The 13,909-nt window shown below is 36.5% G+C and overlaps 1 protein-coding gene and 1 long non-coding RNA gene across 2 annotated transcripts in view; one reads left to right on the top strand and one right to left on the bottom strand.

The window, feature by feature from the left end:
• Myzap (myocardial zonula adherens protein) overlaps nt 1–13,909 on the top strand; it is an 83,571-nt gene that overhangs the window by 58,295 nt on the left and 11,367 nt on the right. The window contains exon 11 of the mRNA XM_047538564.1: nt 3,175–3,258. Coding sequence (XP_047394520.1) covers nt 3,175–3,258 — 84 coding nt within the window. The remainder of the gene's footprint in view (nt 1–3,174; nt 3,259–13,909) is intronic.
• Nucleotides 4,349–13,840, bottom strand: LOC124975989 (uncharacterized). The gene is made up of 3 exons (XR_007106947.1): nt 13,729–13,840; nt 11,450–11,786; nt 4,349–4,865 (listed from the first exon to the last, which is right to left on the bottom strand). It is a non-coding gene; the product is annotated as an uncharacterized LOC124975989 (long non-coding RNA).

Genomic DNA, 13,909 nt, shown 5'->3' with positions numbered 1-13,909 from the left:
TATTTTTTATTTTTCCCTTCCCCCCCACCCTTCCCACACCTCTTTTCCCTCTATACAGTCCTTCTTTCCTTCATTCTTACCACTCTCCTTATCCCTAACCCTAAACCTAACCCTAAACCTAATGCTAACCCCTCCCACCCCCCATTATATGTCCTCATCCGCTTATCAGCGAGATCATTCGTCCTTTAGTTTTTTGAGATTGGCTTATCTCACTTAGCATGATATTCTCCAATTTCGTCCATTTGCCTACAAATGCCATAATTTTATCATTCTTCATTGCGGAGTAATATTCGTTCCAATTTTAGTATATGTGCTGCCGAAGCAAGCACTTGTTACAGTCTTAAAAAGCAGTTTATATAAAAAAGGTAAGGTAAATGCTTAATTTTTCCCATTTATATCACCACATTTTCAAATACGGAGTGCCTTTGTCACTTCCAGTGGAGTCCAAGAAACTGTGATTGCTCTTTTCTTTTTTTTCCTTCTTAAAGACTTATGAAATATTCTTAGTAAGTATTTATTCAGTACTTTGACTTATAAAGTATTGACTTAATATTATTCATCATTCTTTTTTTTTGGTACTGGGGATTGAACCCAGGAATGCTTAACCACTGAGCCACATCCCCAGCAAACCCCCCCCCCCCCCTTTAAAAATTTATTTAGAAACTTAGAGACAGGGTCTTGCTTAGGAGTTGCTTAGAGCCTTACTAAATTGCTGAGGCTGGCTTTGAATTCTCAATCCTCCTGCCTCAGCCTCCTTGCTGGGATTACAGGCAAGTGCCACCGTACCTGACTTCATCATTCTTTTTGATGTTCAACTTGTCCTGTCCTTGGCCCACTGAAGGAAGTGTCATGATCCTGTTTTCAGGTATAATAAGTTATCTCAGATTCATCTAATTTGTTTTTTTTTTTTCCCCTGGAATGGGTCATTCCTCTAAGAAATTCTATGGGTTTTTTGTTTGTTTGTTTTTAGTGGAGAATAGTAAATAGAGACTACAGTATGAATATGTTATGTTATTATTTTTAAGTTTTCTCAGAGTCATAATACATCTTTTATGAAAGACAGTAAGAGTGGGTTCATACTGATATTGTCATTTCAAGTTTAACAAAATATTTTTTGCTTCTTTAGTTTCATACTTGTATTGTTTTTTCTTATACTAAAAATCTTATTCCCAGACATGATTATACTACTACACATAAAAGAGTTTCAAAATAACAATGCCAGTATTGCTACTCAATATTTTCCTAATGAAGCTGCAATTTATTTGCAAATGTATTTATACTTAAAATGTATTTCTCTAAAATATTAAATTACCTGTGCTAACAACACTTGAATACTTTTCACCAATATAATATTAAGTTGCTTCATGCTAGTTAGTCATCAAGTTTTAGGGTTACTTTTTTCTTTTTGGTTAAATTTTATTTTTTGAATCTAAAAAGTATGCTTTCAAAGTTATCCAAAAAGTAACAAGGTATCCCAAAAGTCTTCCATCCATTCTGTCTCTGCCTAAGTTCCTCCCTCTCTCTATTAGTAAATTATTTCTTAATAATTATTTCAAAAATAATTAGAGTTTTAGCTGGGTGTGGTGGCACATGCCTATAATCTCTGTTGCTTGGGAAGCTAATGCAGGATCGCAAGTTCAAAGCCAGACTCAGCAACTTATCAAGGCACTAGGCAACTTAGCAGGACCCTATCTCAAAATTTAAAGAAATGATAAAAAGGGCTGGGGGTGTAGTTCATTGGTTAAGCACCCCTGGGTTCAATCCCTGGTACCTAAAAACAAAACAAAACAAACCTATAAAAAATAATTAGGGCTTTATCTTTGTAGTGTGTATTATATAAATATGTACATGCATTTATTTGTCCCCATTTGTTTTATACCAAAACTAGCATACTATACATGCTTTATGCACATCATATCAGTGTTCTAGAGGTTTTTGTGTTTTGGAAGGTTACACAGACCTCTGTTTTTAGGATACCATGGTTTATTCAACCAATCACTCATTGGTGGAGTTTTGCTTGTATTTTCTTGAAAAAAGTTCTAGGTCCAGGTCATTCTGTATTTTAGCCACTGTATCTTTGAAATCTAGTTCTAGAAATGGGATTGCTGGGTCAAAGGTTAAATGCATACATATTTTTTCTAGATTTTGCTAGGTTCCCTTCCAAATTAATTATGACTTTTTTGGGGGGTGGTACCACGGATTGAACCCAGGGGTACTCAACCCCAGCCCTTTTTATACTTTATTTTGGAGTAGGGTGTCACTAAGTTATTAGGGTTTCACTAAATTTCCAAGCCTGGCTTTAAACTCGTGATCCTTCTGCCTCAATCTCCCCAGCTGCTGGGATTACAAGCATGCGCCACCATGCCTGGAAGAATTGTGACATTTTGCACTGAGAGAAATTTTAGAAAATGATTTTGTGAATGCTCAACTTTAATACACAAGATGGTTAGAAAGTTAGTGTGCTATTTAATGAACATACCATTTTCACTATTGTTCAAGACATAATCTGATATAAAGTGCCCCAGTTCTCACTTTTAGAGAATCTCTGGTTTGTCTAGGAATATATGATATCTGAAAAAAACAAAAAACAAAAAACAAAAACAAAGAGTAGTCCAAGTTAGAGTGTGCTTTAAAAACAAAGGTGTCAGCCCAACACAGTCTGGTTTAGGAAGCCAGTCCTGCTTACTAGCCTTGGGAATCCTCAACCCTTGGAATTTCATTAACACATCAAACTTTTTGACACTCGTTGAACAGATGTGAGAGTGCTAACAGGAATAACAAAACTGAACATTTGAAATGTGGGCCACTGCCTCATAAATTCAAGCTGAATGATTATTTCTTGTTGAGCTATATTTGCGTTCCCCAAAGCACCTTCTCTGGATTGTCTCTGGGCTGTTATTAAGGATTATATAGCAGAATCAATGTGGAGATGTTGCACTAAACGGTCCTAATGAGATGTGACTCTGAAATCACGACTGAAAGCCCAAGTTTCCCTGGCCACAGAACTGCCCTGTGCGGAGCATTTCAGATCAGTGCTGTTCCAGGAAACAAAGAAATCCATGTGCTGGTTCTGTTCAAATGACAACCAAAGTCATCCGTCTCTCCCAGTAGCTTAACTCATACTCATCCGGTTCTACACTTTTGGTTGATGGTTTTTCATTTGTTTCTTTCTAGATTGAATCGTTAAAGAAAAAAGTGCAACAGAAACAACTCTTGATATTGCAGCTTTTAGAAAAGATTTCCTTCTTAGAAGGAGAGGTAAGAAGTTATGATTCTTTAAGTCAGTGTCTTCCCTACCATTAAATTTTATGTTGCTGATCCTGCTGCTGACACTTAATTAAAAAATATGGCTATTTCCTGGCCTTATAAAATGGATTGAAGGTTAACTGCCAGCTCTGCAAATGAGGTTCTGACAGCTCCTTTTTCTTTACCATCTCACTCTCCTCGTGCTAGCTTGCTGCTCACTTCTGCTCTTTGACTCTAGTTTATCTTTTTTGAGAATTTCCTCAACAAATCTGAAAAGCTGTTGATTAATGTTGACAATTTCCAGCACTGGTGTAGTGTGGTATAGTTTGTGGAGTACATTCCTCGTATGATTTTCCAGGGACTTTAAGAAAGGCAAGACAAGGACTATTATTTCTGTGTGAACAAATGAAAAAACAGAGGCACAGAGAAGACAAGTGATGTTGCTCAGGGTCACCAGCTTAGTAAATGCCAGAGCCAGCTGAAAAACAGACTCCAAATCCAGTGCTTTTCTGTTGCATTTAGTGTGTGACCGTGCTCTAGAGGTGACTTAATTTCACCTGAAACTTTAGGATGCTTAGTATTCTTGATTCTCCAACTTTTTGAAAATCATTTGGGGATTTTTGTATAGGTTCCAGAGAAGGAAATTATGGGGTTGGAAGAACCTTGGGAGGCTAGGTATTAATAGCAGGAGAAGCCAAAATCTATTTGCTCTAAAGGCTCTTTATTAAGAACTTGGCATTGAGCCTTTTCCTTTTGAGACTCCGTGAAAAGCTGGTTTGCCAAGCACCTGTCCTTGTCAGTGTTCCTCATTATCATCCTTCCCCAGTGAGACAGCACAGGAGACAATGATGAAGCAAGGAGAAAGGGAAGAAACGACATTTATCAAGTACGTAGCCTGTGCTGGACATTGCTAGTTACTTTCCATATGCTCTGCGTAATGTAAGAAGTTAAGAGTGGAATCAGACTTACCCAAGAGTGAGCACTGGATCTGCTTTTTATTAGCTGAGTGACCTGGGGAAATTTCTTAAAATTATAAATGGGATCATAACTGCTCCTACGTATGTGTGACAATGAAACGAGAATGCATAGTACCTGGCACACACTAACGCTTAATTTTTAATGTATTATTGTTCTCTTTTTATTAAAAGGGATTCCTTCCAAATTAGATTGTATTTCCCATATTTTATAGATGGGAAACTGAGGTTCAGGGACTTTAGGAAACCTTCCTAGGTTATAGTAGAGATAGATAAGCCTGAATCCAGAGCCTGGGCCTGTATGCAGGGCTGCTGAGCTGGGTCTTCATTTACTCTGATTTTGAGGGGCTGCCTATGACAGTCATAACCGGAAGCCCCTTGTGGCCTTTAGGGGTCTGGTATTGGAGTCAAGGCCTGAGTCTCTGGAAGCTGAGTAAATTAGTATTTTTCTCATCCCTGTTCCTGTCCACCTTTTACCCCACCACCATGGTCCTTGGGTCTAGCTCCAGCTTTAGGAATGAGCATTTCTATTTCTCAGATTTCCTTCTGAAATTGTAGCTCCCTGTAGAGGGGTTCACACCTTCCTTGGTGAAAGTCAGAGTGAGTGTCCTCATGGAGGTCCATATGTCCAGAGAGAGGCTGATTCTAGGAGAGAGGAAAGAGATGCTGACAGCAGAAGCAGAAAGTCACCCAAACAACCACCCCCATCTTACCTCGGGCTATCCTGCTCACCAGATTCAGCTTCAGACTGAGCACCCCCATCCCCACTGTCCCCCAGGAGCATTTTAGTGATTCTCTTGAGCCTTGGATTTCAGGACTGCACAAAGCATCAGAAGTATCCGGTGGTGTGCTAGAGCTGCTGCCTCCCACTGACTCACAAGAACTGATTGTTATGCACCTTTTCTCAATTCTATTTTCAGTGAGATATTACATGGGTAGTTTGAAATTAACTGTGAAGGGGTCTTTACACTGTGGAGATCACATTCACCACAAATCAGAGCTTTTTTCTCCCCAGAGAACCTGTTGTTAAAAATTTACTAACACAAAGTGAGTGGTTTTTTTTTTAATGTGCTGTTTGTATTCAGAGGATTCAATATCAAAAGGAAGAATCTTTACTAAATTGCCTTTGTGATAAGAAAATGTTCAAACTAATAAAATATGTACTATATAAAAAGAGAAAAAAATCGCTAACATCATTACTTTAACTCTATTGTCTTAGTCAAAGGTTCTGGGTTTTGATCCTAACACCCCCATTTACAAGCTGAGTAACTGTGGTCATGTGACTTATCTTGCTGCTTCTCAGTCTCAGCATTTGCAACATGGGGATAATCACACCACTTGGAAGGATTTTTTTTTAAATTAAGTGAAATAATGTATGCAAAACACTTAGAACTGTGCATGACACACTGTAAAAGGTTGCCAGATATTAATTCTTTCTTGGTCACAGCAATTGGAAACTTAGATTATTTCAAAAAAAATTTGTTTGTAGTTGTAGGTGGACGGCATGCCTTTATTTTATTTGTTTCATTTTCATGTGGTGCTAAGGATTGAACCCAGTGTCTTACACATGCTAGGCAAGCGCTCTGCCACTGAGCTATAGCCCCAGCACAAGACGTAGGTTCTTATCCACATTCTGCTGTTATCTATGTCTAACCTCAGGTAAATCATGCCAGCTGACAACCTGGGCTCTGTTACTTCATCTGCAGAAAAGAGGGGAGGAAGGACAGAAGAGGACTTAGATCATCTGAGATTACTTTTATAAATGTTTTAAAACTTTGTTGACTTTTTAAAAAAAAAATCATCACAGGACATTAGATGAACAGTACAGGAGAGTACTTTATACCTGATCCTGGTCTCAGAGAAAGGGCCTGACTCTTCCCTTTGTCATGACTGTAATCTAGAACCCTTCTTTTCTTTTAAAATCGAGAATGTGGATTACTTTATTTCTTGGATTCAACATCAATACTTTACCTATGTTCAAACTCATTAGATTTTACACATACTCACCCCCCTCAAAAACATATAACAAATTCCTAAAACCTTGCTCTTGCCTGGCCCTGTCAGACTCCATTGTCATTAACCGATTTAAAATCTTCCTAATAATAAAAATAGGCCCTTTCTTCTTTTTTCTTTTTCAGACAGTTTTGTGTTACTCATCTTTTGAGACAAATTATTCCAATTCCCTATTTCTGATACAAATTTTTTTCCTAAAATAAAATTCTGAATATACATCTTCATAAGGTAGAAATGCTTTTTTTTTTTTTCTTTTCTTTTTTTTTTTTTTCGGCACGTGGGATTGAACCCAAGGGTGCTTTTTATCTTTTATTTTGAGATAGGGTATTGCTAAGTTGCTGAGGCTGGCTTTGAACTTGTAATCCTTCTGCCTCAGCCTCCCAAATCACTGGGATTACAGGCACATATGTGCACCATGCTAGGCTGAAAGGCTTTTTGAAACTTATTCCATAATATTTTTCTCTGCTGAAAATCCTAAACTTACAGTGAAATTTTAAAGTCAGAAGAAAGGAATCAAATGTCTTGGTTTTGTCCATTCTGCACTTAATGTAGGCATGTGACTGATAAACCTCTCAATGTGTCCAGTGCATTGTTGGGACTGTCATTCATTTTCCTCGTAATACTAGGCTGCAGTTCCTGGCCAGCACCAGGGCTTTCGTTCATTTTTTATTGGACGGATTCTTGTTCAGTGCATGTTCCTAGCTGCTCACCCTCCTGGGCCTTAGCGGAGCTCAGAAGGAGGTGACCACCATGCATTTGTGACATGATCTCCCCCAAATGCTCAAAGGTGCCACACTAGGTTCTTCCTTTCTGGGAGGCACACAAGCCTCCAAGCCACCTGGTGGTATTCATTACACATGCAAACACAAGGTGGTGGTATTTGAAAGCAGGAAAATGCTGCAATTTGATTCTCAGTCCCAGAAGCAGTCTTTTATGGAGCATAGTCCAGTCAGCAGTCTGAGGCCATTCATTGTCTTCCACTCTAGTCAGGTTCTGCAAGACTGAGAGGCGGATATTCTGTGATTCACTGTGTCAGGTCCTGTTAATTTACCTTTTTAAATATTTCTTAAATCTGTTCCTCCTCTAACTTTCCTCAGTTACCCGTGTTCAGACTCATCATCTTTTACTTTGTCCTATCAACTTTGTTGTGTATAATATACATAAATAAACTACATTTGTTTAAAATGTATACAGATTGAGTATCCCTTATCTGAAATGCTTAGGACCAGAAGTATTTGGAGTTTATCAAATTTTGGAATATTTCCAGATTGTACTGGTGGAACACCCCTAATCCAAAATTTGGAAATCTGAAATACTCCAAGATACAACTTTTTTGAGTACCATGTCAGTGCTTAAAAAGTCCAATTTCAGAGCATTTTGGATTAAAGGTGCTCCACTTGTAATTCAGTGAGCTTTGTCTACAGACATGGAACATTTCTGTCATCCCCCAAAGACTCTCTGCGATCTAACTCCCCCTGATTTTTTGTGGGGAGGTCACTTTTTAATCACCTTTTGTCACTATAGATTTGTTTGTATTTTATGTTAAGTGGCATCATGAAGTATTCTTTTGTGTCTGGCTTCTTTCATTAGCATAATGATTTGAGACACATCCAAGTCAGTTACGTTCCTTTTTGTTACACTGTAGTGCCCCATTCTGTGATTATATTACAGTTTGTCTGTTCACCTATTAAGATACATTGAATTTCTATAGCTGTGGATAAAGCTGTGATGAGCATTACTGTACAAGTCATTGTGTAAACATCTGTTTTTATTCCTCGTGGATTAAATTCTTTTGGAATATTTGGGTCTTGGGTAGGTGAAGATTTTGCTTTTTAAGAAACTGTTAAGCATTTTTTCACAGGGTGGTAGTATTTGACTCTCCTACCAGCACTTTGAGTATACCAGTTTTCCCATATCCTTACTCAGACTTAGTATTGCCTTTTTTTTTTTTTTTTTTTTTAAAACTTAAATGTTCTAGGGGGTGTGTAGTAGCATCTCATTGTGATTTTATTTTGAGTTTTCTTGGTGACTTGTGATGTTGAGCATCTTTTCTTTTTGGGCATCTTTTCATGTCTTTATTGGCAATTCATTTGTCTTAGTTTCTAAAGTATTCGTTTAAATCTTTCACTCTTTGAATTTTGCCTGTTGAATTTTTAGTTTCTCATTGAGTTGTAAGAGTTCTTTTATATTTGGGATCAAGCCCTTTGTCAGCTAAACATACTATAAATATTTCTCTCATGTGCTTTCTTTTTAAAATATATAAATATTTTTAGTTGTTGATGGACCTTTATTTATTTATATGTGGTGCTGAGAATCGAACCCAGTGCCTCACACATGATAGGCAAGTGCTCTACTACTGAGCCACAACCCCAGCCCTCATTTGCTTTCTTAATGATAAATATTGAAAAATTTTTATTTTGTTTTATTTTTGATAAAGTTTAGTTGAACTTTTTTCTTTTGTGGTTTATGCTTTTTGTGGTACTAAGAAATGTTTACATACTGCAAGGTTGCAGAGATTTCCTCCTATGGTTTCCTCTGAGGATTTTATAACTTTTTCATTTAGATGATTCACTTTGAGGTAATTGTTATATTTCATGTGAAGTAAGAGTTGTCATTCTTTTTTATTCTCACAGCTATTCAGTTCTTTCATTTTGATATCTCTTTAATTCTAGATATTGGTGATCTATGCATTCTTTTTCTTCTTTGATTATTCTAGCTAGGAGGTTATCAATTTTGTTAGTTTTCTTAGAAAAATTAAAATAGTTTTTGGTGTTGTTGATTTTCTCTATTGTCTGTTTTCCATTTTATTGAGTTTTTCTTGGGTATTCATTATTTTTATTTACTTATTTATTTTTTTGCTTCTCTTAGCTTTTTTTTTTTTTTTTTTTTGATGGTGCTGGGGATTGAACCCAGGGCCTTGTGCTTCAAGGCAAGCACTCTACCAACTGAGCTATATTCCCAGCTCTTTTTCTAGCTTCTTGAGGTAGAACATTAGGTCATTGATTTTAGGCCTTTTTTTCTTTCTCAATATAAGCCTTTAAAGCCATAAATGTCCTAAGCTCTGCTTCAGCTGCATCCTCAAAACTTGGATATGTTGTGTTTTCATTATCATCCAGTTCAAAATGTTTCCTAATTTCCCTTGAGATTTTTCTTTGGTTTATGGATTATTTAGAAGTGTGTTGTTTAACTTCTAAATTTTTGAGATTTTCCTAGCTTATTGTTTTTATTTCTAGTTTAATAGCATTATGGCCAAAGAACCTACTTTGTATGATTTTAATTCCTTGAAATTTATTGAGACTTGTTTTATGGCCTGGCGTATGGTTCCTCTTGATTAAATATTGTGAAAAAATATATATTCTATTATTGGGTATGTCCTATAAATACCAGTTACATTTAGGTTATTGATAATATCATTAATATATTTTTCCTGAATTTTGAATAGTTATCCTATCAGTTGCTGAGAGAGAGATTATTAAGATCCCTTACTGTGGTTTGGTCTATTTAATTCCATTGGTTTTTACTTTAGGTGTTCTGAAGCTCTGTTGTTAGATACACATTTTTAATTGTTATGTCTTGATGATGAATTGACCTTTTCATCGTGAAATGTGGGTCACTACTTTTGTCTTGAATATTTTTTTTAGTTCATATTAATATGACCATTTCTAACCCTCTTATATCTACTGTTTACATGGCATATATTGTTCAAGCCACTCATTTTCAACTGGCCTGTGTTTCTATATTAAAAGTTAATCTCTTATAGGCAACATATAGTTAAGGCTTAGCTTTTTCATATATTCTAGTAGTCTCTGCCTTTTAATTGGAGTTGAGTTCATCAACATTTAATTATAAAGGATAATTTGATAGTAATTTTACTTATATGATTGGATTCAGGTTTACCATTTCATTATCTGTTTTCTGTTTGTTCTCCTTTGTTTTGTTTTACTATGTTACTTTATACCCCTTTTCTTGCCTCTTTTTGGATAATTTCAATATTTTTTAGATGATCATTTTATCTATAGGCATTTTGATTGTATTTCTTTAATATTTCAGTGGTTGCATAGGAATTACAATATACACCAACTATTTGCAGTCCACTTAGAGATAATCTCATACCACTGCATGTAAAATGAAGAAAACTTGCAGTGATATATGTATGATAACCCCTCCCCTACTATTAAGATTGTCATATGCGTTGTATCTACAGTTATTACAAGCCCACAATATATTATTATTACTTTTGCTTTAAAAATTACTTGCTTTTTATTTCTCATGCTTATTGTTCATTCCTGAAATTCTAAGTTTCTCCCTGATATCATCCCTCTTCAACCCAAAGAAATTTTATTTAGCATTTTTGTATAATGCAGGCCATGTAGTAAAACTTTTTCTTAGTTTTTCTTACCTGAAAATAAGGTCATAACTTAACTTTATTACTGAATGGTATAAAGCTCAAGTTGATAGTTTCTTTCTTTCAATACTCATTGTTCTGGGTTTCTGTTCTTCCTGATAAGATATCTGTGGTAAATCAAATGATTATTCCCCAGTAGGCAACAGATTACTTTCAAGATTTTCTTGTGGTTTTCAGCAGTTTGGCTATAATATGTTTCTCTTTGAATTTATCCTCTTTGGGTTTACTGAACTTCTTTTGTAAATGCATGACCTTTAACAAATTCAAGAAGTTTTCAGCAGAATATTTTTTCTGCTTTAGTTTCTCTCCCTGCCATTTCTGTGATTCTGGTATCCTTACTTTAGACCTTGCCCCACAGTTCATGAAGTTCCAATTATTTTTTTCATTATTTATCTTCTTTTTATTTTTAATATTTTTTAGTTGTTGATAGACCTTAATTTTATTTATTTATATGTGGTGCTGAGAATTGAACCCAGTGCCTCACACATGCTAGGCAAACACTCTTCCACTGAGCTACAGCCCTGGCCCAACTGAGCTATAAGCCCAGCTCTTGTCTTCTTTGAATTGGATAATTTCTGTTCATAAATCTTCAAATTTACTGACTCCGCCATCGTTTTCATTCTTAAGTCTCTCTAGCAAAAAAAAAAAAAAAAAAAAAAAAAAAATTAAATTTTAAGTATTGTACTTCTCTGTTCTAAAATTCCCATTTGGTTCTTTCTTATAGTTTTTATTTTTTTTATTTCATCACTTGTAAGCGTATTTTCCATTACTTTTTTGATCACAGTTACAATAGCTATATTAAAGTCCTTACCTGAAAATCTCAACTTCTGAGTCATATCAGGATTGGTGTCTGTTGATTCTTTTCCCTTGAAAATAGATCACGTTTTCCTGAATCTTCATATGTCAAGTAATTTTGCATTATAAACTGGACATTATGAGCGCTTTGTTGTGGATACTTGATGTTTTAGTTAGCTTTTTCATTACTGTAACCAAAAGATCTGACCAGAACAATGTAGACAAGGGAAAGTTTATTTGGGGCTCATGGTTTCAGAGGTTCATTCCATAGCCAGCCAACTCTATTCCTTTGGGTCCAAGATGAGGCAGGACATCATGGTGAAAGGGTATGGAGAAGGAAAGCAGCTCAGAACCTACAATCAAGAAATAGACAGAGGTCTGCTCACCAGGGACAAAATATAAACCCCAGAGTCACACCCCCAGCAACCTACTTCCTTTAGTTACACCCTCCCTTCCTACAGTTACCACCTAGTTAATCCATATCAGTGGATTAATCCACTGATTAAGCCACACCTTATAATCTAATCATTTCACCTCTGAAAATTCTTGCATTGTCTCACACATGAGCTTTTGAGGGACACTTTGTATTTAAACCAAAACAGTTTAGTTTCTGTTTCTTTGTTTTGAAGATTATTGAGGTTTTTGTCTTCAAAAGAAATGAATTTTGTTGAACCCAACTACAGCCTGCCAAGTCTCTGATAGATGATGCCTCAGGTCTAAGTTTCATTCTTTAAGTCTTAGCTGCAAACTTCTTTTAATTTACCACTCCTAAACTTGGTTCAAGGATGTATCAGACACTTGAACTGAGTATATAAACAGATTTCCAATCTCCTACACTTTTCATTTGACTTCTTACTTACTCCTGGTAGCCCTGTGCTCTTTCTCTTGGTTTCTTCTACCAGAACAATGGTCTTTATGACAAATTTTTATTGTGTCTGTGACCACCACCACAACACTGCTACTCATGGCAAAGCTACAAATGAAAACAAAAAATAAACAAAACAGAGGATACAGAGAAGTACTTATCACTTTTTACTAGTTTCAAAAACTCTCCTGTCTCTATTCAACTCTCTAGAGACCTTGTTAGCTGCCTTTTATCTCCTATCCGGTATGTATAGCTATTATTTGCAGCAAGATTGGTTTTGTGAGTACATTCTCCTGTATTTCTGAAGTGTCCCTCTTACTCTTTTAGCTACATAATTGCAGTGGCTTTCTGGGCTACCCTTCCTGTCTCTAGTCTGAATCCCTCTAATTCAGTTTTCACTTGAGAGTCAAGTAATTAAGATAAATTTTGGTGCTGACCTTACTTTTATGGGATTGACTTTTGACTCCTTGTAATAGTATCCATAGCCCGGTTGCTATTATAATGCAATGTGATACCTTTTCTCAACCTAGTATGTTTCTACAGTCCTGGAGTACTCATGTACTTTGCCTTTTCTTACTCTCTCCCTTGCCTAACTCCAGGAACGCCATTCCCTGTTCCACTTTGAGCTAGCTGTCCCTTGTGAATTCCCTCTTAGTATTCGTGTCTCCCTATAATGAATTATCATATTGTTCTTTCTGCTCAGTTGTCTGTGCTCCCACAGGTTTGAGCTCCTCTGGGATTGTAAATTATGCCATGTCTTTTAAAACTGCTAACTACTTCTCCTTACCTAATTTCACAGACTGGCTCATATACAGAAAATAAACCAATATTTTTATTGATTGTATTAAACTTTCATGAATATAAATATTTTATTTCTGTGCTTCTCTGGGTACCTAATGTGCATAGATAGTCTCCATGAAACTAGAGGATTTGGGGCCACATAGCCACTATTCACTGCGTAGCTACTGGGGCATATCTGCTGACTTTATGTCTCTTATGCCCCCTGACAATAGGTTCTAGACCCAGCATTCTGTGAAATCCTTATCACTATAGTCTTTACACTGAAAAGCGGTAAGGCCACAGGATTGCTGGATTTCTCACAATGGCAGGCCTCTTTTGCCTTTCTCTTTGCTGGTGAACGGGAGAGTCCAGATAGTGCCAGAGAAGGGAGTGTGTGTGTGTGTGTGTGTGTGTGTGTGTGTGTGTGTGTATGTGTGTATGTATGTAAGAGAAAGAGAGAAAGGGAGAGAGAGGGAGAATGTTAATATCCCCTTGGCAGTAAGCCAGCACTATTCTTCATACTAAGGAGTGGGTGACAGATTTGGAACCCATATAGGTCTGTCATAGCTGGTTAGCTGCTTGGGAATCTGGAATGTATTATCTTTCTTTACCCACTTCCTAATTATTAGAAGGAATCCATAGACCTTTACCTGGTGCAGAACACGGTTTTGTCCGAGAGCTGCAGCTTTGCTCCTTCGAATCACCTGTTCAGAGGGAGAGCTTCTGATCCTAACCTACATCCATCTTTACAAAACAAATGAGCTTCTGTTTCCAATGTTTAAACTTCCATGTGCCTTCTAGTATCTTAGACCAGTGCCTCAGCTTCAGCTC

Source organism: Sciurus carolinensis, chromosome 2, assembly GCF_902686445.1.
Source record: "Sciurus carolinensis chromosome 2, mSciCar1.2, whole genome shotgun sequence".
In the NCBI taxonomy this organism is placed as follows: Eukaryota; Metazoa; Chordata; class Mammalia; order Rodentia; family Sciuridae; genus Sciurus; species Sciurus carolinensis.
Note: the sequence above shows the minus strand (reverse complement) of the source record. Positions and strands in the feature narration are given on the sequence as shown.